Source organism: Strix uralensis, chromosome 1 (genome assembly GCF_047716275.1).
Source record: "Strix uralensis isolate ZFMK-TIS-50842 chromosome 1, bStrUra1, whole genome shotgun sequence".
Classification (NCBI taxonomy): Eukaryota; Metazoa; Chordata; class Aves; order Strigiformes; family Strigidae; genus Strix; species Strix uralensis.
In genome coordinates, this window is record NC_133972.1 from 174,327,386 (window position 1) to 174,347,008 (window position 19,623).

At 56.9% G+C, this 19,623-nt stretch overlaps 4 protein-coding genes across 4 annotated transcripts; all 4 read right to left on the bottom strand.

Annotated features, from left to right (window-relative positions):
* Nucleotides 1-312: 312 nt before the first annotated feature.
* Nucleotides 313-621, bottom strand: LOC141954888 (feather beta keratin-like). The gene has a single exon (XM_074894926.1). It carries the CDS (start codon nt 619-621, stop codon nt 313-315), a length of 309 nt encoding a protein of 102 aa, XP_074751027.1.
* A 4,935-nt stretch (nt 622-5,556) lies between these two features.
* On the bottom strand, nt 5,557-5,865 carry LOC141954897 (feather beta keratin-like). Its single transcript, XM_074894939.1, has one exon. It carries the CDS (start codon nt 5,863-5,865, stop codon nt 5,557-5,559), a length of 309 nt encoding a protein of 102 aa, XP_074751040.1.
* Nucleotides 5,866-10,799: 4,934 nt separating this feature from the next.
* Nucleotides 10,800-11,108, bottom strand: LOC141954904 (feather beta keratin-like). The gene has a single exon (XM_074894950.1). The coding sequence runs from the start codon at nt 11,106-11,108 to the stop codon at nt 10,800-10,802; it is 309 nt and encodes a 102-aa protein (XP_074751051.1).
* Nucleotides 11,109-16,044: 4,936 nt separating this feature from the next.
* LOC141954912 (feather beta keratin-like) lies at nt 16,045-16,353 on the bottom strand. Its single transcript, XM_074894962.1, has one exon. The coding sequence runs from the start codon at nt 16,351-16,353 to the stop codon at nt 16,045-16,047; it is 309 nt and encodes a 102-aa protein (XP_074751063.1).
* Between the last annotated feature and the right edge of the window lie 3,270 nt (nt 16,354-19,623).

Below are 19,623 nucleotides of genomic sequence, written 5' to 3' on the forward strand. Positions count from 1 at the left end.
CCCTGCAGTAGGATCCACCGTGCACAAGTGCCCAGTGGCCTTTGGCTTGTGAGAAGGGGTTTGCAGTGGAGAGTAGGGTCCATAGGGGAAGGGTGGAGGCAGAGAAGGAAGCGGGAGAAGAGGAGGAGGTACATGGGCCGTGTTTCCCGGCAGCCCGGGCTGTCCCCTTCCCTGCTTCCTTGTCTGGTGCCTTGAGAGAAGGAGCCATGGACAGCGAGCCTGTGTGTCAGCACCGACATGGAGGCACATCCTCAATCCATGTCATGGCTTCCAGGGTGTTAGCAGTTGTTGTCGGGGTGGTGGGGAGGGCCCTTAGCAGGGGTAGCAGCCTCTTCTGCCACCGAAGCAGCCCAGGCCTCCCAAGCCGTAGCCGAAGCCAAAGCCGCCGGAGGAGACGGGCACTCCCTGGGCGCTGAGGGCGCTGCCCACGGCAGCCGAGGAGGAGGATCCGACGGCGGTGCTCTGGGGGAAGGAGCTGAGGATGGGTCCTGGCAGGGTGACCAGCACGGCGGGAGGCTGGATGACGACACGGGAGTCCTGGCACTGGGTGACACAGGGCTCGTTGCAGCTGTTAGCCAGCGGGGTGGGTCCGCAGGGGCGGCAGAGATCGTAGCAGGCCATGTGTGTGGTGTGGAGGGTCCCTGGAAGAGAGGGTGTTGAGCAAGCGGAGGGGTGTGGGGTGCAAGGGGTGTTGGTGCAGGAGGGCGAGGGAGTGGGGAGGCCTGTTGTGGGTGTTGGGGAGGGTGGCGGTGGGGAGGCGTCAGGGGTGCTGAGGGTGGGGTCAGAGCGTGCTGGGAGAGACGGGTCAGGTGGGTGAGAAGAAGGAGGGGTAGGGGGTTCAGGCTGACCTTGTTGAGCGCGGAGGAGAAGGCGTCAGGAGAGGTGTGTGAGGGAGAGAGGCGCTGGGCTGGCTTTTATGCTGGTCCCCAAGGGGCGGGACAGCCCTTGTGCGTGACGGCTTTTTTCAGTAAGCAGTTTTTTCATGCCACAGCCTGGCGAGGAATGGGGTGGGGTGTGTTTTTCTGGCTGCAACGCTCCTTTTTCATGTCCTTCTCTTGAGGATGTATCCCTCTGACCCTGGCGGCAGCCTTTAAGGGAGAGTAAGTGTTTGGGAGCATTTGCATGGAATGTGTGCGTCAGGGCATTTAGCAGATGTGTCCAAAGCATAGGAGAGGTGTTTGTCATCAGTGAGATCATCCCGTGGCACCCGCATGGTGTGGTTTGCGGGTACATTGTGAGGATGGGACCCCATTACTTCTCAGGCCTCACAGGCTGGTCTGGACTTCGGATGTGTTGTGGGTGTGAGGGGCTTCCACTTCCATCACCTTTGGTCCCTCCCTGCCTTGATGCGAGCTCACTAATCCTGTGTGTAGGCCTGTCTTTGCTGTTGAGTGTGCTTCGTGGGTGTCCTGGTATCTCTCTGTCTTGTAAGGTGGTACCTGTGTATATTGGATTTTCTTGGCAAGTTTTTGGTATGGACAGGGTAGCAGGGGTGGCGTGTGTGAGAGGATGCATCATGGTATAAGCCAGAGGGTAACTGAGCATCTTACAAGCACCTGCTCATTCCTTTGCCCTCAGGTAAGGAGAGGAGAAAATAAAATAAAGGGCTCGGACAGTGAGACAAGTACAGGCAGGGATGTCTCACCCATTTTGGTCACGGGCAAATGACAGATTCTGTTGGGGAAGGAGAAAAGAACATCAAATTAATTTGAGCACCACCACTTATTTAGCAATCAAACTATAGTCAGGCAGCGGGAAATACACCCGCAGATTAAAAACACTTTCCCCATCCATGCATCCCTCTTCCTGGAATCTGCTTTGCTCCCGCTCCCTCCCGGTGGTACAGGGGGTCAGGGGATGGGGGTTGCGTTCAGTTCATCGACTGTTGTTTCTGATGCTTGTTTATTATTTCTCGTTATCTCTCCTTCTCCTGCCCTTACTTTTGGTGATGGCTTCAATTTATTTCCCAGAGTCAAGTCAGTTTCCCGTGATGGCAATTGGTGAGTGATCTCGCTGTGCTTGTGTCGACCCAGGAGCCTTTCATGCTCTTTTTCTGCCCCTGCGCAGTTGAGGTGAGAGAGAGTGCGAGAGCGTCTTGGTGGGCACTTGGTGTCCAGGCAAGGTGAAGCCAGCACAGAGCCCCATCTTCTGATCAGAGCAGGGTCCCGGCAGGTTGGTGCTCCTGGTCCTCAGTGCCCCATGCTGTGCCTCAGGGACCCGACAGTGAGGGGGGTTGTGACCTCAGAGTAGGGGCTTGCTGTGTGCCCTCAGAGCAGAGGGATGGTGGCTTGGGGTCCCGTGCCCAGGTGGTGCAGGGACCCCGCAGCAGGGAGGATGGTGGTGCCGAGACCCTCTGCATGGGTCGCCGTGGGCCCTGCAGGAAGAGGAGCTGGTGGCCTGGGGACGTCCCCCAAGTGATCGGTTGGTGACCCCATGGGAAGGTGAGACCGTGGCATGGGGACTCCCCCTAGGTGCGATGGGGACCATGCAGCCGGGTGGAGAGTGCAACAGGGATCCAGACTTGGGTCGGCTGAGGACCTGTGTCCAGCTGAGGGCTCCCCAGTGGAAGAAGGGCTTGGACTTAGTGGAGCGAGTCGAGTGCAGGGCAATGAAGATGGTGAAGGGACTGGAGCATCCTAGCTGTGAGGAGAAGCTGAGCGAGCTGTGAGGTTTTTCATCCAGGAGGCAAGGCCATTGTGCATGATGGCGTCTTGCAACAAGCAGCAAGTAATGAGGTGGGGTGTGTTGTCCTTCCCCACAAGGCTCCCTTTTCATGTCCTCCTCTTGAGGACGTGTCCATCTGACCCTGGCGGCAGCTTTAACTGCAAGGACTAGAGGTCAAATGTTTGGTGTTGATGGTGCGTGTGAGGGCATTTGTCAGACGCGGGCAAAGCGTAGGAACTGTGAGCTGTCATCAGTGAGGTCATCCCATGTCACTCGTGTGTTGTGGTTTGTGGGCGCGTTGCGAAGAGTGGGCCCCACTTCCTCCCAGTTGTGGCAGTCTGGTGTGGGCTTTGCAGGTGTGTATTATGTGAGGGGCTTCTCGTTCCACTGTGTTCACTCTGTCCTTGCCCTGCTGCCAGACTGCTCAGCCTGTCTTTAGGCCTGGCCTTTCCTTTTGGGTGTGCTCTGCAGTTGTTTTGGAGTTCCTCGTGCTGCTGGGTTGTAGTTGGAGAAAGGAGGCTGCGTGTTTGGTCTTGTGTCCCCCTGGGTCCGTCCCTGGGGGTGGCAGTACCAGCAGGCCGAGGAGGGCTGTTTGCGAGAGCAGGCCGTTGTCCTGGCAGCCCTGGTTGAGAGCTCGCAAGCCCTGTGCTGTCGGGAGGCCTGTCCGGCTGCCCAGAGGCTTGTGTTGGTCCCTCCATAGCCCTTCCCTGTTTGGGGCCACAGGTTTGCAGCCTGGGTTCTGGTGTGACACAGTGGTTGATGAGGGGCACCTTGCAAGGGCAGGTGAGTTTCTGGAGAGGTCGTGAGTGTGGTGAGAGACAGAGGGGGAGTGGGAGTGGTAGGCAGGGGAGGTGTTGAGCCAGGGTTTTTGTGGTCTTTACTTTGGGGCAGCGCCGAGGGGCGAAGCCATTTTTCTGCACAGTGTCTGATGGGACAGAAGAGAATTTGGAGATTTCCGAGGGGAGTTGGAGGCAAGCAAGCGGCCCGTGGCTGCAGATCCTTGGCTCTGGTGGTGGTGGATGAGTGCCGAAGGGTTGAGGAATGGCCAGGCCTGTCCCGCTGGAGCCGAGGTGAGTGTTTGCAGGCTGTGTGTCAGGCGAGCAGAGCTTGTTGCTGAGGAAGGGGAATTGAGGTAGGAAGAATTGCTTTGCGACTGTGTGTGCAGATGTCTACGGGGCATGAGGGGCCGCACCTAGGAATGCGGATGAACTGGCTGATGTCCTTTGGAGGCGACTCTTGATGTTTTTTGAAAGGTCGTTGTCCCTGGGAGCGGTTCCTGAAGGCTGGAAGAGAGCTCCTAGCCCTCGTGTCTTTTAGAAGATGAAGGGAGAGGATGTGGGAAACGAGAGTGTGGTGAGACTGCCCTTGTTTCTAGGGGGCACAATGGATAAATTTTTCCCTGAATGTGCTGCCAAGCCCAGGAAGGACAGGAAGTTGATGAGGAGTGGTCGGCATGGGTTTTCGAGGGGGAAATCGTGCTTGACCGTCATCTGTGTCTTCCATGTTAAAGCTACTGGGTATTGCACAAGGGGAGAGCGGTGTCCGTGGTTGAGCTGTACTTGAATGAAGCCTTTGTCAGTGTCTCCCGTGAGGTCCTCGTAGATCATGCGAGAACGGATGGGTTGCAAAGGGGCCAGTGAGGTGGAGTGCAACATAGCTGAAGGGCTGGGCCCAGATGCTTGTGATAAGTGGCCCAAAGTCCTTCTGGAGGCAAATCTCAAGTGGTGTAGGCCAGGACTGGGATCTGTGGGGCCTTCACCATTCAAAATCCTCATCAGCGATGTGGGCAGTGGGATGGTGTGGCCCCTCAGCAAGCTGGCAGGTGAAGCAAAATGTGGAAGAGAGGCTGAGGCACGTGGCAGTTGTGGCACCATTCTGAGGGAGCTGGAGAGGCTGGAGAATGGGTCAGAGAGGACTCTCCTGCAGTTCAGCAGGGGGCAATGCATCTGGAGAGGAATACCGCTGGGCAGCAGGTCATGCTGGGGGCTGATAGGCTGGAAAGCAGCTTTGCTGAACATGAGTTTCCTGTGCTGGTGTAGAACAAGCTGACCAGGAGGCATCAATGCACCAGTGCAGTCAAAGAGGCCAAGTATCTGCAGGGAGACTTTGGGAAGAGCATTGGACTCCACGATCTTCAGGGCCTTTTCCAACCTAAATTTTTGCACGATTCTAAGTGTGTGGTGCCACGGCGAGCTTGTGTCTGAGGTGTGGGTAGAAGTGCATTAGTGTGTCCAATCCTTTGGGCAAGTGTCACGGGCTTGCAGCCCCCCTATGCTGGTCCATGTTGTTGTTGTTCCTGGGGACATCCAGCCTAAGAGAGGTCTTACAGTCCCTCTTCCACGCACCCCAATGACCTATTGAGCCCTGGCTTTGTGGCAGGTGAGGTTAGAAGAGTGTTGGGAGAAGAAATGAAGAGGAGGCGTCTCAGTCTGGGATGCAGGAGAACTTTATTGAAGAAAAAAAAAGCAAAAAGTCAGGAGAATCAATGGGAAGGGAGCTGGTCTGATTTGGAAGTACAGCGGCCATCAGCTGATGTCCCTTCCGTGCAGTAGATTTGGCCAGAGCTCTGAGATCTTCCTACCCTGCAGTAGGATCCACCGTGCACAAGTGCCCAGTGGCCTTTGGCTTGTGAGAAGGGGTTTGCAGTGGAGAGTAGGGTCCATAGGGGAAGGGTGGAGGCAGAGAAGGAAGCGGGAGAAGAGGAGGAGGTACATGGGCCGTGTTTCCCGGCAGCCCGGGCTGTCCCCTTCCCTGCTTCCTTGTCTGGTGCCTTGAGAGAAGGAGCCATGGACAGCGAGCCTGTGTGTCAGCACCGACATGGAGGCACATCCTCAATCCATGTCATGGCTTCCAGGGTGTTAGCAGTTGTTGTCGGGGTGGTGGGGAGGGCCCTTAGCAGGGGTAGCAGCCTCTTCTGCCACCGAAGCAGCCCAGGCCTCCCAAGCCGTAGCCGAAGCCAAAGCCGCCGGAGGAGACGGGCACTCCCTGGGCGCTGAGGGCGCTGCCCACGGCAGCCGAGGAGGAGGATCCGACGGCGGTGCTCTGGGGGAAGGAGCTGAGGATGGGTCCTGGCAGGGTGACCAGCACGGCGGGAGGCTGGATGACGACACGGGAGTCCTGGCACTGGGTGACACAGGGCTCGTTGCAGCTGTTAGCCAGCGGGGTGGGTCCGCAGGGGCGGCAGAGATCGTAGCAGGCCATGTGTGTGGTGTGGAGGGTCCCTGGAAGAGAGGGTGTTGAGCAAGCGGAGGGGTGTGGGGTGCAAGGGGTGTTGGTGCAGGAGGGCGAGGGAGTGGGGAGGCCTGTTGTGGGTGTTGGGGAGGGTGGCGGTGGGGAGGCGTCAGGGGTGCTGAGGGTGGGGTCAGAGCGTGCTGGGAGAGACGGGTCAGGTGGGTGAGAAGAAGGAGGGGAAGGGGGTTCAGGCTGACCTTGTTGAGCGCGGAGGAGAAGGCGTCAGGAGAGGTGTGTGAGGGAGAGAGGCGCTGGGCTGGCTTTTATGCTGGTCCCCAAGGGGCGGGACAGCCCTTGTGCGTGACGGCTTTTTTCAGTAAGCAGTTTTTTCATGCCACAGCCTGGCGAGGAATGGGGTGGGGTGTGTTTTTCTGGCTGCAACGCTCCTTTTTCATGTCCTTCTCTTGAGGACGTATCCCTCTGACCCTGGCGGCAGCCTTTAAGGGAGAGTAAGTGTTTGGGAGCATTTGCATGGAATGTGTGCGTCAGGGCATTTAGCAGATGTGTCCAAAGCATAGGAGAGGTGTTTGTCATCAGTGAGATCATCCCGTGGCACCCGCATGGTGTGGTTTGCGGGTACATTGTGAGGATGGGACCCCATTACTTCTCAAACCTCACAGGCTGGTCTGGACTTCGGATGTGTTGTGGGTGTGAGGGGCTTCCACTTCCATCACCTTTGGTCCCTCCCTGCCTTGATGCGAGCTCACTAATCCTGTGTGTAGGCCTGTCTTTGCTGTTGAGTGTGCTTTGTGGGTGTCCTGGTATCTCTCTGTCTTGTAAGGTGGTACCTGTGTATATTGGATTTTCTTGGCAAGTTTTTGGTATGGACAGGGTAGCAGGGGTGGCGTGTGTGAGAGGATGCATCATGGTATAAGCCAGAGGGTAACTGAGCATCTTACAAGCACCTGCTCATTCCTTTGCCCTCAGGTAAGGAGAGGAGAAAATAAAATAAAGGGCTCGGACAGTGAGACAAGTACAGGGAGGGATGTCTCACCCATTTTGGTCACGGGCAAATGACAGATTCTGTTGGGGAAGGAGAAAAGAACATCAAATTAATTTGAGCACCACCACTTATTTAGCAATCAAACTATAGTCAGGCAGCAGGAAATACACCCGCAGATTAAAAACACTTTCCCCATCCATGCATCCCTCTTCCTGGAATCTGCTTTGCTCCCGCTCCCTCCCGGTGGTACAGGGGGTCAGGGGATGGGGGTTGCGTTCAGTTCATCGGCTGTTGTTTCTGATGCTTGTTTATTATTTCTCGTTATCTCTCCTTCTCCTGCCCTTACTTTTGGTGATGGCTTCAATTTATTTCCCAGAGTCAAGTCAGTTTCCCGTGATGGCAATTGGTGAGTGATCTCGCTGTGCTTGTGTCGACCCAGGAGCCTTTCATGCTCTTTTTCTGCCCCTGCGCAGTTGAGGTGAGAGAGAGTGCGAGAGCGTCTTGGTGGGCACTTGGTGTCCAGGCAAGGTGAAGCCAGCACAGAGCCCCATCTTCTGATCAGAGCAGGGTCCCGGCAGGTTGGTGCTCCTGGTCCTCAGTGCCCCATGCTGTGCCTCAGGGACCCGACAGTGAGGGGGGTTGTGACCTCAGAGTAGGGGCTTGCTGTGTGCCCTCAGAGCAGAGGGATGGTGGCTTGGGGTCCCGTGCCCAGGTGGTGCAGGGACCCCGCAGCAGGGAGGATGGTGGTGCCGAGACCCTCTGCATGGGTCGCCGTGGGCCCTGCAGGAAGAGGAGCTGGTGGCCTGGGGACGTCCCCCAAGTGATCGGTTGGTGACCCCATGGGAAGGTGAGACCGTGGCATGGGGACTCCCCCTAGGTGCGATGGGGACCATGCAGCCGGGTGGAGAGTGCAACAGGGATCCAGACTTGGGTCGGCTGAGGACCTGTGTCCAGCTGAGGGCTCCCCAGTGGAAGAAGGGCTTGGACTTAGTGGAGCGAGTCGAGTGCAGGGCAATGAAGATGGTGAAGGGACTGGAGCATCCTAGCTGTGAGGAGAAGCTGAGCGAGCTGTGAGGTTTTTCATCCAGGAGGCAAGGCCATTGTGCATGATGGCGTCTTGCAACAAGCAGCAAGGAATGAGGTGGGGTGTGTTGTCCTTCCCCACAAGGCTCCCTTTTCATGTCCTCCTCTTGAGGACGTGTCCATCTGACCCTGGCGGCAGCTTTAACTGCAAGGACTAGAGGTCAAATGTTTGGTGTTGATGGTGCGTGTGAGGGCATTTGTCAGACGCGGGCAAAGCGTAGGAACTGTGAGCTGTCATCAGTGAGGTCATCCCATGTCACTCGTGTGTTGTGGTTTGTGGGCGCGTTGCGAAGAGTGGGCCCCACTTCCTCCCAGTTGTGGCAGTCTGGTGTGGGCTTTGCAGGTGTGTATTATGTGAGGGGCTTCTCGTTCCACTGTGTTCACTCTGTCCTTGCCCTGCTGCCAGACTGCTCAGCCTGTCTTTAGGCCTGGCCTTTCCTTTTGGGTGTGCTCTGCAGTTGTTTTGGAGTTCCTCGTGCTGCTGGGTTGTAGTTGGAGAAAGGAGGCTGCGTGTTTGGTCTTGTGTCCCCCTGGGTCCGTCCCTGGGGGTGGCAGTACCAGCAGGCCGAGGAGGGCTGTTTGCGAGAGCAGGCCGTTGTCCTGGCAGCCCTGGTTGAGAGCTCGCAAGCCCTGTGCTGTCGGGAGGCCTGTCCGGCTGCCCAGAGGCTTGTGTTGGTCCCTCCATAGCCCTTCCCTGTTTGGGGCCACAGGTTTGCAGCCTGGGTTCTGGTGTGACACAGTGGTTGATGAGGGGCACCTTGCAAGGGCAGGTGAGTTTCTGGAGAGGTCGTGAGTGTGGTGAGAGACAGAGGGGGAGTGGGAGTGGTAGGCAGGGGAGGTGTTGAGCCAGGGTTTTTGTGGTCTTTACTTTGGGGCAGCGCCGAGGGGCGAAGCCATTTTTCTGCACAGTGTCTGATGGGACAGAAGAGAATTTGGAGATTTCCGAGGGGAGTTGGAGGCAAGCAAGCGGCCCGTGGCTGCAGATCCTTGGCTCTGGTGGTGGTGGATGAGTGCCGAAGGGTTGAGGAATGGCCAGGCCTGTCCCGCTGGAGCCGAGGTGAGTGTTTGCAGGCTGTGTGTCAGGCGAGCAGAGCTTGTTGCTGAGGAAGGGGAATTGAGGTAGGAAGAATTGCTTTGCGACTGTGTGTGCAGATGTCTACGGGGCATGAGGGGCCGCACCTAGGAATGCGGATGAACTGGCTGATGTCCTTTGGAGGCGACTCTTGATGTTTTTTGAAAGGTCGTTGTCCCTGGGAGCGGTTCCTGAAGGCTGGAAGAGAGCTCCTAGCCCTCGTGTCTTTTAGAAGATGAAGGGAGAGGATGTGGGAAACGAGAGTGTGGTGAGACTGCCCTTGTTTCTAGGGGGCACAATGGATAAATTTTTCCCTGAATGTGCTGCCAAGCCCAGGAAGGACAGGAAGTTGATGAGGAGTGGTCGCATGGGTTTTCGAGGGGGAAATCGTGCTTGACCGTCATCTGTGTCTTCCATGTTAAAGCTACTGGGTATTGCACAAGGGGAGAGCGGTGTCCGTGGTTGAGCTGTACTTGAATGAAGCCTTTGTCAGTGTCTCCCGTGAGGTCCTCGTAGATCATGCGAGAACGGATGGGTTGCAAAGGGGCCAGTGAGGTGGAGTGCAACATAGCTGAAGGGCTGGGCCCAGATGCTTGTGACAAGTGGCCCAAAGTCCTTTTGGAGGCAAATCTCAAGTGGTGTAGGCCGGGACTGGGATCTGTGGGGCCTTCACCATTCAAAATCCTCATCAGCGATGTGGGCAGTGGGATGGTGTGGCCCCTCAGCAAGCTGGCAGGTGAAGCAAAATGTGGAAGAGAGGCTGAGGCACGTGGCAGTTGTGGCACCATTCTGAGGGAGCTGGAGAGGCTGGAGAATGGGTCAGAGAGGACTCTCCTGCAGTTCAGCAGGGGGCAATGCATCTGGAGAGGAATACCGCTGGGCAGCAGGTCATGCTGGGGGCTGATAGGCTGGAAAGCAGCTTTGCTGAACATGAGTTTCCTGTGCTGGTGTAGAACAAGCTGACCAGGAGGCATCAATGCACCAGTGCAGTCAAAGAGGCCAAGTATCTGCAGGGAGACTTTGGGAAGAGCATTGGACTCCACGATCTTCAGGGCCTTTTCCAACCTAAATTTTTGCACGATTCTAAGTGTGTGGTGCCACGGCGAGCTTGTGTCTGAGGTGTGGGTAGAAGTGCATTAGTGTGTCCAATCCTTTGGGCAAGTGTCACGGGCTTGCAGCCCCCCTATGCTGGTCCATGTTGTTGTTGTTCCTGGGGACATCCAGCCTAAGAGAGGTCTTACAGTCCCTCTTCCACGCACCCCAATGACCTATTGAGCCCTGGCTTTGTGGCAGGTGAGGTTAGAAGAGTGTTGGGAGAAGAAATGAAGAGGAGGCGTCTCAGTCTGGGATGCAGGAGAACTTTATTGAAGAAAAAAAAAGCAAAAAGTCAGGAGAATCAATGGGAAGGGAGCTGGTCTGATTTGGAAGTACAGCGGCCATCAGCTGATGTCCCTTCCGTGCAGTAGATTTGGCCAGAGCTCTGAGATCTTCCTACCCTGCAGTAGGATCCACCGTGCACAAGTGCCCAGTGGCCTTTGGCTTGTGAGAAGGGGTTTGCAGTGGAGAGTAGGGTCCATAGGGGAAGGGTGGAGGCAGAGAAGGAAGCGGGAGAAGAGGAGGAGGTACATGGGCCGTGTTTCCCGGCAGCCCGGGCTGTCCCCTTCCCTGCTTCCTTGTCTGGTGCCTTGAGAGAAGGAGCCATGGACAGCGAGCCTGTGTGTCAGCACCGACATGGAGGCACATCCTCAATCCATGTCATGGCTTCCAGGGTGTTAGCAGTTGTTGTCGGGGTGGTGGGGAGGGCCCTTAGCAGGGGTAGCAGCCTCTTCTGCCACCGAAGCAGCCCAGGCCTCCCAAGCCGTAGCCGAAGCCAAAGCCGCCGGAGGAGACGGGCACTCCCTGGGCGCTGAGGGCGCTGCCCACGGCAGCCGAGGAGGAGGATCCGACGGCGGTGCTCTGGGGGAAGGAGCTGAGGATGGGTCCTGGCAGGGTGACCAGCACGGCGGGAGGCTGGATGACGACACGGGAGTCCTGGCACTGGGTGACACAGGGCTCGTTGCAGCTGTTAGCCAGCGGGGTGGGTCCGCAGGGGCGGCAGAGATCGTAGCAGGCCATGTGTGTGGTATGGAGGGTCCCTGGAAGAGAGGGTGTTGAGCAAGCGGAGGGGTGTGGGGTGCAAGGGGTGTTGGTGCAGGAGGGCGAGGGAGTGGGGAGGCCTGTTGTGGGTGTTGGGGAGGGTGGCGGTGGGGAGGCGTCAGGGGTGCTGAGGGTGGGGTCAGAGCGTGCTGGGAGAGACGGGTCAGGTGGGTGAGAAGAAGGAGGGGTAGGGGGTTCAGGCTGACCTTGTTGAGCGCGGAGGAGAAGGCGTCAGGAGAGGTGTGTGAGGGAGAGAGGCGCTGGGCTGGCTTTTATGCTGGTCCCCAAGGGGCGGGACAGCCCTTGTGCGTGACGGCTTTTTTCAGTAAGCAGTTTTTTCATGCCACAGCCTGGCGAGGAATGGGGTGGGGTGTGTTTTTTCTGGCTGCAACGCTCCTTTTTCATGTCCTTCTCTTGAGGATGTATCCCTCTGACCCTGGCGGCAGCCTTTAAGGGAGAGTAAGTGTTTGGGAGCATTTGCATGGAATGTGTGCGTCAGGGCATTTAGCAGATGTGTCCAAAGCATAGGAGAGGTGTTTGTCATCAGTGAGATCATCCCGTGGCACCCGCATGGTGTGGTTTGCGGGTACATTGTGAGGATGGGACCCCATTACTTCTCAGGCCTCACAGGCTGGTCTGGACTTCGGATGTGTTGTGGGTGTGAGGGGCTTCCACTTCCATCACCTTTGGTCCCTCCCTGCCTTGATGCGAGCTCACTAATCCTGTGTGTAGGCCTGTCTTTGCTGTTGAGTGTGCTTCGTGGGTGTCCTGGTATCTCTCTGTCTTGTAAGGTGGTACCTGTGTATATTGGATTTTCTTGGCAAGTTTTTGGTATGGACAGGGTAGCAGGGGTGGCGTGTGTGAGAGGATGCATCATGGTATAAGCCAGAGGGTAACTGAGCATCTTACAAGCACCTGCTCATTCCTTTGCCCTCAGGTAAGGAGAGGAGAAAATAAAATAAAGGGCTCGGACAGTGAGACAAGTACAGGCAGGGATGTCTCACCCATTTTGGTCACGGGCAAATGACAGATTCTGTTGGGGAAGGAGAAAAGAACATCAAATTAATTTGAGCACCACCACTTATTTAGCAATCAAACTATAGTCAGGCAGCGGGAAATACACCCGCAGATTAAAAACACTTTCCCCATCCATGCATCCCTCTTCCTGGAATCTGCTTTGCTCCCGCTCCCTCCCGGTGGTACAGGGGGTCAGGGGATGGGGGTTGCGTTCAGTTCATCGGCTGTTGTTTCTGATGCTTGTTTATTATTTCTCGTTATCTCTCCTTCTCCTGCCCTTACTTTTGGTGATGGCTTCAATTTATTTCCCAGAGTCAAGTCAGTTTCCCGTGATGGCAATTGGTGAGTGATCTCGCTGTGCTTGTGTCGACCCAGGAGCCTTTCATGCTCTTTTTCTGCCCCTGCGCAGTTGAGGTGAGAGAGAGTGCGAGAGCGTCTTGGTGGGCACTTGGTGTCCAGGCAAGGTGAAGCCAGCACAGAGCCCCATCTTCTGATCAGAGCAGGGTCCCGGCAGGTTGGTGCTCCTGGTCCTCAGTGCCCCATGCTGTGCCTCAGGGACCCGACAGTGAGGGGGATGGTGACCTCAGAGTAGGGGCTTGCTGTGTGCCCTCAGAGCAGAGGGATGGTGGCTTGGGGTCCCGTGCCCAGGTGGTGCAGGGACCCCGCAGCAGGGAGGATGGTGGTGCCGAGACCCTCTGCATGGGTCGCCGTGGGCCCTGCAGGAAGAGGAGCTGGTGGCCTGGGGACGTCCCCCAAGTGATCGGTTGGTGACCCCATGGGAAGGTGAGACCGTGGCATGGGGACTCCCCCTAGGTGCGATGGGGACCATGCAGCCGGGTGGAGAGTGCAACAGGGATCCAGACTTGGGTCGGCTGAGGACCTGTGTCCAGCTGAGGGCTCCCCAGTGGAAGAAGGGCTTGGACTTAGTGGAGCGAGTCGAGTGCAGGGCAATGAAGATGGTGAAGGGACTGGAGCATCCTAGCTGTGAGGAGAAGCTGAGCGAGCTGTGAGGTTTTTCATCCAGGAGGCAAGGCCATTGTGCATGATGGCGTCTTGCAACAAGCAGCAAGGAATGAGGTGGGGTGTGTTGTCCTTCCCCACAAGGCTCCCTTTTCATGTCCTCCTCTTGAGGACGTGTCCATCTGACCCTGGCGGCAGCTTTAACTGCAAGGACTAGAGGTCAAATGTTTGGTGTTGATGGTGCGTGTGAGGGCATTTGTCAGACGCGGGCAAAGCGTAGGAACTGTGAGCTGTCATCAGTGAGGTCATCCCATGTCACTCGTGTGTTGTGGTTTGTGGGCGCGTTGCGAAGAGTGGGCCCCACTTCCTCCCAGTTGTGGCAGTCTGGTGTGGGCTTTGCAGGTGTGTATTATGTGAGGGGCTTCTCGTTCCACTGTGTTCACTCTGTCCTTGCCCTGCTGCCAGACTGCTCAGCCTGTCTTTAGGCCTGGCCTTTCCTTTTGGGTGTGCTCTGCAGTTGTTTTGGAGTTCCTCGTGCTGCTGGGTTGTAGTTGGAGAAAGGAGGCTGCGTGTTTGGTCTTGTGTCCCCCTGGGTCTGTCCCTGGGGGTGGCAGTACCAGCAGGCCGAGGAGGGCTGTTTGCGAGAGCAGGCCGTTGTCCTGGCAGCCCTGGTTGAGAGCTCGCAAGCCCTGTGCTGTCGGGAGGCCTGTCCGGCTGCCCAGAGGCTTGTGTTGGTCCCTCCATAGCCCTTCCCTGTTTGGGGCCACAGGTTTGCAGCCTGGGTTCTGGTGTGACACAGTGGTTGATGAGGGGCACCTTGCAAGGGCAGGTGAGTTTCTGGAGAGGTCGTGAGTGTGGTGAGAGACAGAGGGGGAGTGGGAGTGGTAGGCAGGGGAGGTGTTGAGCCAGGGTTTTTGTGGTCTTTACTTTGGGGCAGCGCCGAGGGGCGAAGCCATTTTTCTGCACAGTGTCTGATGGGACAGAAGAGAATTTGGAGATTTCCGAGGGGAGTTGGAGGCAAGCAAGCGGCCCGTGGCTGCAGATCCTTGGCTCTGGTGGTGGTGGATGAGTGCCGAAGGGTTGAGGAATGGCCAGGCCTGTCCCGCTGGAGCCGAGGTGAGTGTTTGCAGGCTGTGTGTCAGGCGAGCAGAGCTTGTTGCTGAGGAAGGGGAATTGAGGTAGGAAGAATTGCTTTGCGACTGTGTGTGCAGATGTCTACGGGGCATGAGGGGCCGCACCTAGGAATGCGGATGAACTGGCTGATGTCCTTTGGAGGCGACTCTTGATGTTCTTTGAAAGGTCGTTGTCCCTGGGAGCGGTTCCTGAAGGCTGGAAGAGAGCTCCTAGCCCTCGTGTCTTTTAGAAGATGAAGGGAGAGGATGTGGGAAACGAGAGTGTGGTGAGACTGCCCTTGTTTCTAGGGGGCACAATGGATAAATTTTTCCCTGAATGTGCTGCCAAGCCCAGGAAGGACAGGAAGTTGATGAGGAGTGGTCGGCATGGGTTTTCGAGGGGGAAATCGTGCTTGACCGTCATCTGTGTCTTCCATGTTAAAGCTACTGGGTATTGCACAAGGGGAGAGCGGTGTCCGTGGTTGAGCTGTACTTGAATGAAGCCTTTGTCAGTGTCTCCCGTGAGGTCCTCGTAGATCATGCGAGAACGGATGGGTTGCAAAGGGGCCAGTGAGGTGGAGTGCAACATAGCTGAAGGGCTGGGCCCAGATGCTTGTGATAAGTGGCCCAAAGTCCTTTTGGAGGCAAATCTCAAGTGGTGTAGGCCGGGACTGGGATCTGTGGGGCCTTCACCATTCAAAATCCTCATCAGCGATGTGGGCAGTGGGATGGTGTGGCCCCTCAGCAAGCTGGCAGGTGAAGCAAAATGTGGAAGAGAGGCTGAGGCACGTGGCAGTTGTGGCACCATTCTGAGGGAGCTGGAGAGGCTGGAGAATGGGTCAGAGAGGACTCTCCTGCAGTTCAGCAGGGGGCAATGCATCTGGAGAGGAATACCGCTGGGCAGCAGGTCATGCTGGGGGCTGATAGGCTGGAAAGCAGCTTTGCTGAACATGAGTTTCCTGTGCTGGTGTAGAACAAGCTGACCAGGAGGCATCAATGCACCAGTGCAGTCAAAGAGGCCAAGTATCTGCAGGGAGACTTTGGGAAGAGCATTGGACTCCACGATCTTCAGGGCCTTTTCCAACCTAAATTTTTGCACGATTCTAAGTGTGTGGTGCCACGGCGAGCTTGTGTCTGAGGTGTGGGTAGAAGTGCATTAGTGTGTCCAATCCTTTGGGCAAGTGTCACGGGCTTGCAGCCCCCCTATGCTGGTCCATGTTGTTGTTGTTCCTGGGGACATCCAGCCTAAGAGAGGTCTTACAGTCCCTCTTCCACGCACCCCAATGACCTATTGAGCCCTGGCTTTGTGGCAGGTGAGGTTAGAAGAGTGTTGGGAGAAGAAATGAAGAGGAGGCGTCTCAGTCTGGGATGCAGGAGAACTTTATTGAAGAAAAAAAAAGCAAAAAGTCAGGAGAATCAATGGGAAGGGAGCTGGTCTGATTTGGAAGTACAGCGGCCATCAGCTGATGTCCCTTCCGTGCAGTAGATTTGGCCAGAGCTCTGAGATCTTCCTACCCTGCAGTAGGATCCACCGTGCACAAGTGCCCAGTGGCCTTTGGCTTGTGAGAAGGGGTTTGCAGTGGAGAGTAGGGTCCATAGGGGAAGGGTGGAGGCAGAGAAGGAAGCGGGAGAAGAGGAGGAGGTACATGGGCCGTGTTTCCCGGCAGCCCGGGCTGTCCCCTTCCCTGCTTCCTTGTCTGGTGCCTTGAGAGAAGGAGCCATGGACAGCGAGCCTGTGTGTCAGCACCGACATGGAGGCACATCCTCAATCCATGTCATGGCTTCCAGGGTGTTAGCAGTTGTTGTCGGGGTGGTGGGGAGGGCCCTTAGCAGGGGTAGCAGCCTCTTCTGCCACCGAAGCAGCCCAGGCCTCCCAAGCCGTAGCCGAAGCCAAAGCCGCCGGAGGAGACGGGCACTCCCTGGGCGCTGAGGGCGCTGCCCACGGCAGCCGAGGAGGAGGATCCGACGGCGGTGCTCTGGGGGAAGGAGCTGAGGATGGGTCCTGGCAGGGTGACCAGCACGGCGGGAGGCTGGATGACGACACGGGAGTCCTGGCACTGGGTGACACAGGGCTCGTTGCAGCTGTTAGCCAGCGGGGTGGGTCCGCAGGGGCGGCAGAGATCGTAGCAGGCCATGTGTGTGGTGTGGAGGGTCCCTGGAAGAGAGGGTGTTGAGCAAGCGGAGGGGTGTGGGGTGCAAGGGGTGTTGGTGCAGGAGGGCGAGGGAGTGGGGAGGCCTGTTGTGGGTGTTGGGGAGGGTGGCGGTGGGGAGGCATCAGGGGTGCTGAGGGTGGGGTCAGAGCGTGCTGGGAGAGACGGGTCAGGTGGGTGAGAAGAAGGAGGGGTAGGGGGTTCAGGCTGACCTTGTTGAGCGCGGAGGAGAAGGCGTCAGGAGAGGTGTGTGAGGGAGAGAGGCGCTGGGCTGGCTTTTATGCTGGTCCCCAAGGGGCGGGACAGCCCTTGTGCGTGACGGCTTTTTTCAGTAAGCAGTTTTTTCATGCCACAGCCTGGCGAGGAATGGGGTGGGGTGTGTTTTTTCTGGCTGCAACGCTCCTTTTTCATGTCCTTCTCTTGAGGATGTATCCCTCTGACCCTGGCGGCAGCCTTTAAGGGAGAGTAAGTGTTTGGGAGCATTTGCATGGAATGTGTGCGTCAGGGCATTTAGCAGATGTGTCCAAAGCATAGGAGAGGTGTTTGTCATCAGTGAGATCATCCCGTGGCACCCGCATGGTGTGGTTTGCGGGTACATTGTGAGGATGGGACCCCATTACTTCTCAGGCCTCACAGGCTGGTCTGGACTTCGGATGTGTTGTGGGTGTGAGGGGCTTCCACTTCCATCACCTTTGGTCCCTCCCTGCCTTGATGCGAGCTCACTAATCCTGTGTGTAGGCCTGTCTTTGCTGTTGAGTGTGCTTCGTGGGTGTCCTGGTATCTCTCTGTCTTGTAAGGTGGTACCTGTGTATATTGGATTTTCTTGGCAAGTTTTTGGTATGGACAGGGTAGCAGGGGTGGCGTGTGTGAGAGGATGCATCATGGTATAAGCCAGAGGGTAACTGAGCATCTTACAAGCACCTGCTCATTCCTTTGCCCTCAGGTAAGGAGAGGAGAAAATAAAATAAAGGGCTCGGACAGTGAGACAAGTACAGGCAGGGATGTCTCACCCATTTTGGTCACGGGCAAATGACAGATTCTGTTGGGGAAGGAGAAAAGAACATCAAATTAATTTGAGCACCACCACTTATTTAGCAATCAAACTATAGTCAGGCAGCGGGAAATACACCCGCAGATTAAAAACACTTTCCCCATCCATGCATCCCTCTTCCTGGAATCTGCTTTGCTCCCGCTCCCTCCCGGTGGTACAGGGGGTCAGGGGATGGGGGTTGCGTTCAGTTCATCGGCTGTTGTTTCTGATGCTTGTTTATTATTTCTCGTTATCTCTCCTTCTCCTGCCCTTACTTTTGGTGATGGCTTCAATTTATTTCCCAGAGTCAAGTCAGTTTCCCGTGATGGCAATTGGTGAGTGATCTCGCTGTGCTTGTGTCGACCCAGGAGCCTTTCATGCTCTTTTTCTGCCCCTGCGCAGTTGAGGTGAGAGAGAGTGCGAGAGCGTCTTGGTGGGCACTTGGTGTCCAGGCAAGGTGAAGCCAGCACAGAGCCCCATCTTCTGATCAGAGCAGGGTCCCGGCAGGTTGGTGCTCCTGGTCCTCAGTGCCCCATGCTGTGCCTCAGGGACCCGACAGTGAGGGGGGTTGTGACCTCAGAGTAGGGGCTTGCTGTGTGCCCTCAGAGCAGAGGGATGGTGGCTTGGGGTCCCGTGCCCAGGTGGTGCAGGGACCCCGCAGCAGGGAGGATGGTGGTGCCGAGACCCTCTGCATGGGTCGCCGTGGGCCCTGCAGGAAGAGGAGCTGGTGGCCTGGGGACGTCCCCCAAGTGATCGGTTGGTGACCCCATGGGAAGGTGAGACCGTGGCATGGGGACTCCCCCTAGGTGCGATGGGGACCATGCAGCCGGGTGGAGAGTGCAACAGGGATCCAGACTTGGGTCGGCTGAGGACCTGTGTCCAGCTGAGGGCTCCCCAGTGGAAGAAGGGCTTGGACTTAGTGGAGCGAGTCGAGTGCAGGGCAATGAAGATGGTGAAGGGACTGGAGCATCCTAGCTGTGAGGAGAAGCTGAGCAAGCTGTGAGGTTTTTCATCCAGGAGGCAAGGCCATTGTGCATGATGGCGTCTTGCAACAAGCAGCAAGTAATGAGGTGGGGTGTGTTGTCCTTCCCCACAAGGCTCCCTTTTCATGTCCTCCTCTTGAGGACGTGTCCATCTGACCCTGGCGGCAGCTTTAACTGCAAGGACTAGAGGTCAAATGTTTGGTGTTGATGGTGCGTGTGAGGGCATTTGTCAGACGCGGGCAAAGCGTAGGAACTGTGAGCTGTCATCAGTGAGGTCATCCCATGTCACTCGTGTGTTGTGGTTTGTGGGCGCGTTGCGAAGAGTGGGCCCCACTTCCTCCCAGTTGTGGCAGTCTGGTGTGGGCTTTGCAGGTGTGTATTATGTGAGGGGCTTCTCGTTCCACTGTGTTCACTCTGTCCTTGCCCTGCTGCCAGACTGCTCAGCCTGTCTTTAGGCCTGGCCTTTCCTTTTGGGTGTGCTCTGCAGTTGTTTTGGAGTTCCTCGTGCTGCTGGGTTGTAGTTGGAGAAAGGAGGCTGCGTGTTTGGTCTTGTGTCCCCCTGGGTCCGTCCCTGGGGGTGGCAGTACCAGCAGGCCGAGGAGGGCTGTTTGCGAGAGCAGGCCGTTGTCCTGGCAGCCCTGGTTGAGAGCTCGCAAGCCCTGTGCTGTCGGGAGGCCTGTCCGGCTGCCCAGAGGCTTGTGTTGGTCCCTCCATAGCCCTTCCCTGTTTGGGGCCACAGGTTTGCAGCCTGGGTTCTGGTGTGACACAGTGGTTGATGAGGGGCACCTTGCAAGGGCAGGTGAGTTTCTGGAGAGGTCGTGAGTGTGGTGAGAGACAGAGGGGGAGTGGGAGTGGTAGGCAGGGGAGGTGTTGAGCCAGGGTTTTTGTGGTCTTTACTTTGGGGCAGCGCCGAGGGGCGAAGCCATTTTTCTGCACAGTGTCTGATGGGACAGAAGAGAATTTGGAGATTTCCGAGGGGAGTTGGAGGCAAGCAAGCGGCCCGTGGCTGCAGATCCTTGGCTCTGGTGGTGGTGGATGAGTGCCGAAGGGTTGAGGAATGGCCAGGCCTGTCCCGCTGGAGCCGAGGTGAGTGTTTGCAGGCTGTGTGTCAGGCGAGCAGAGCTTGTTGCTGAGGAAGGGGAATTGAGGTAGGAAGAATTGCTTTGCGACTGTGTGTGCAGATGTCTACGGGGCATGAGGGGCCGCACCTAGGAATGCGGATGAACTGGCTGATGTCCTTTG

What these genes read in the sequence shown, in the direction of transcription:
- LOC141954888 (XM_074894926.1), bottom strand. Translation starts at nt 621, where the DNA reads ATGGCCTGCTACGATCTCTGCCGCCCCTGCGGACCCACCCCGCTGGCT.
- LOC141954897 (XM_074894939.1), bottom strand. Translation starts at nt 5,865, where the DNA reads ATGGCCTGCTACGATCTCTGCCGCCCCTGCGGACCCACCCCGCTGGCT.
- LOC141954904 (XM_074894950.1), bottom strand. Translation starts at nt 11,108, where the DNA reads ATGGCCTGCTACGATCTCTGCCGCCCCTGCGGACCCACCCCGCTGGCT.
- LOC141954912 (XM_074894962.1), bottom strand. Translation starts at nt 16,353, where the DNA reads ATGGCCTGCTACGATCTCTGCCGCCCCTGCGGACCCACCCCGCTGGCT.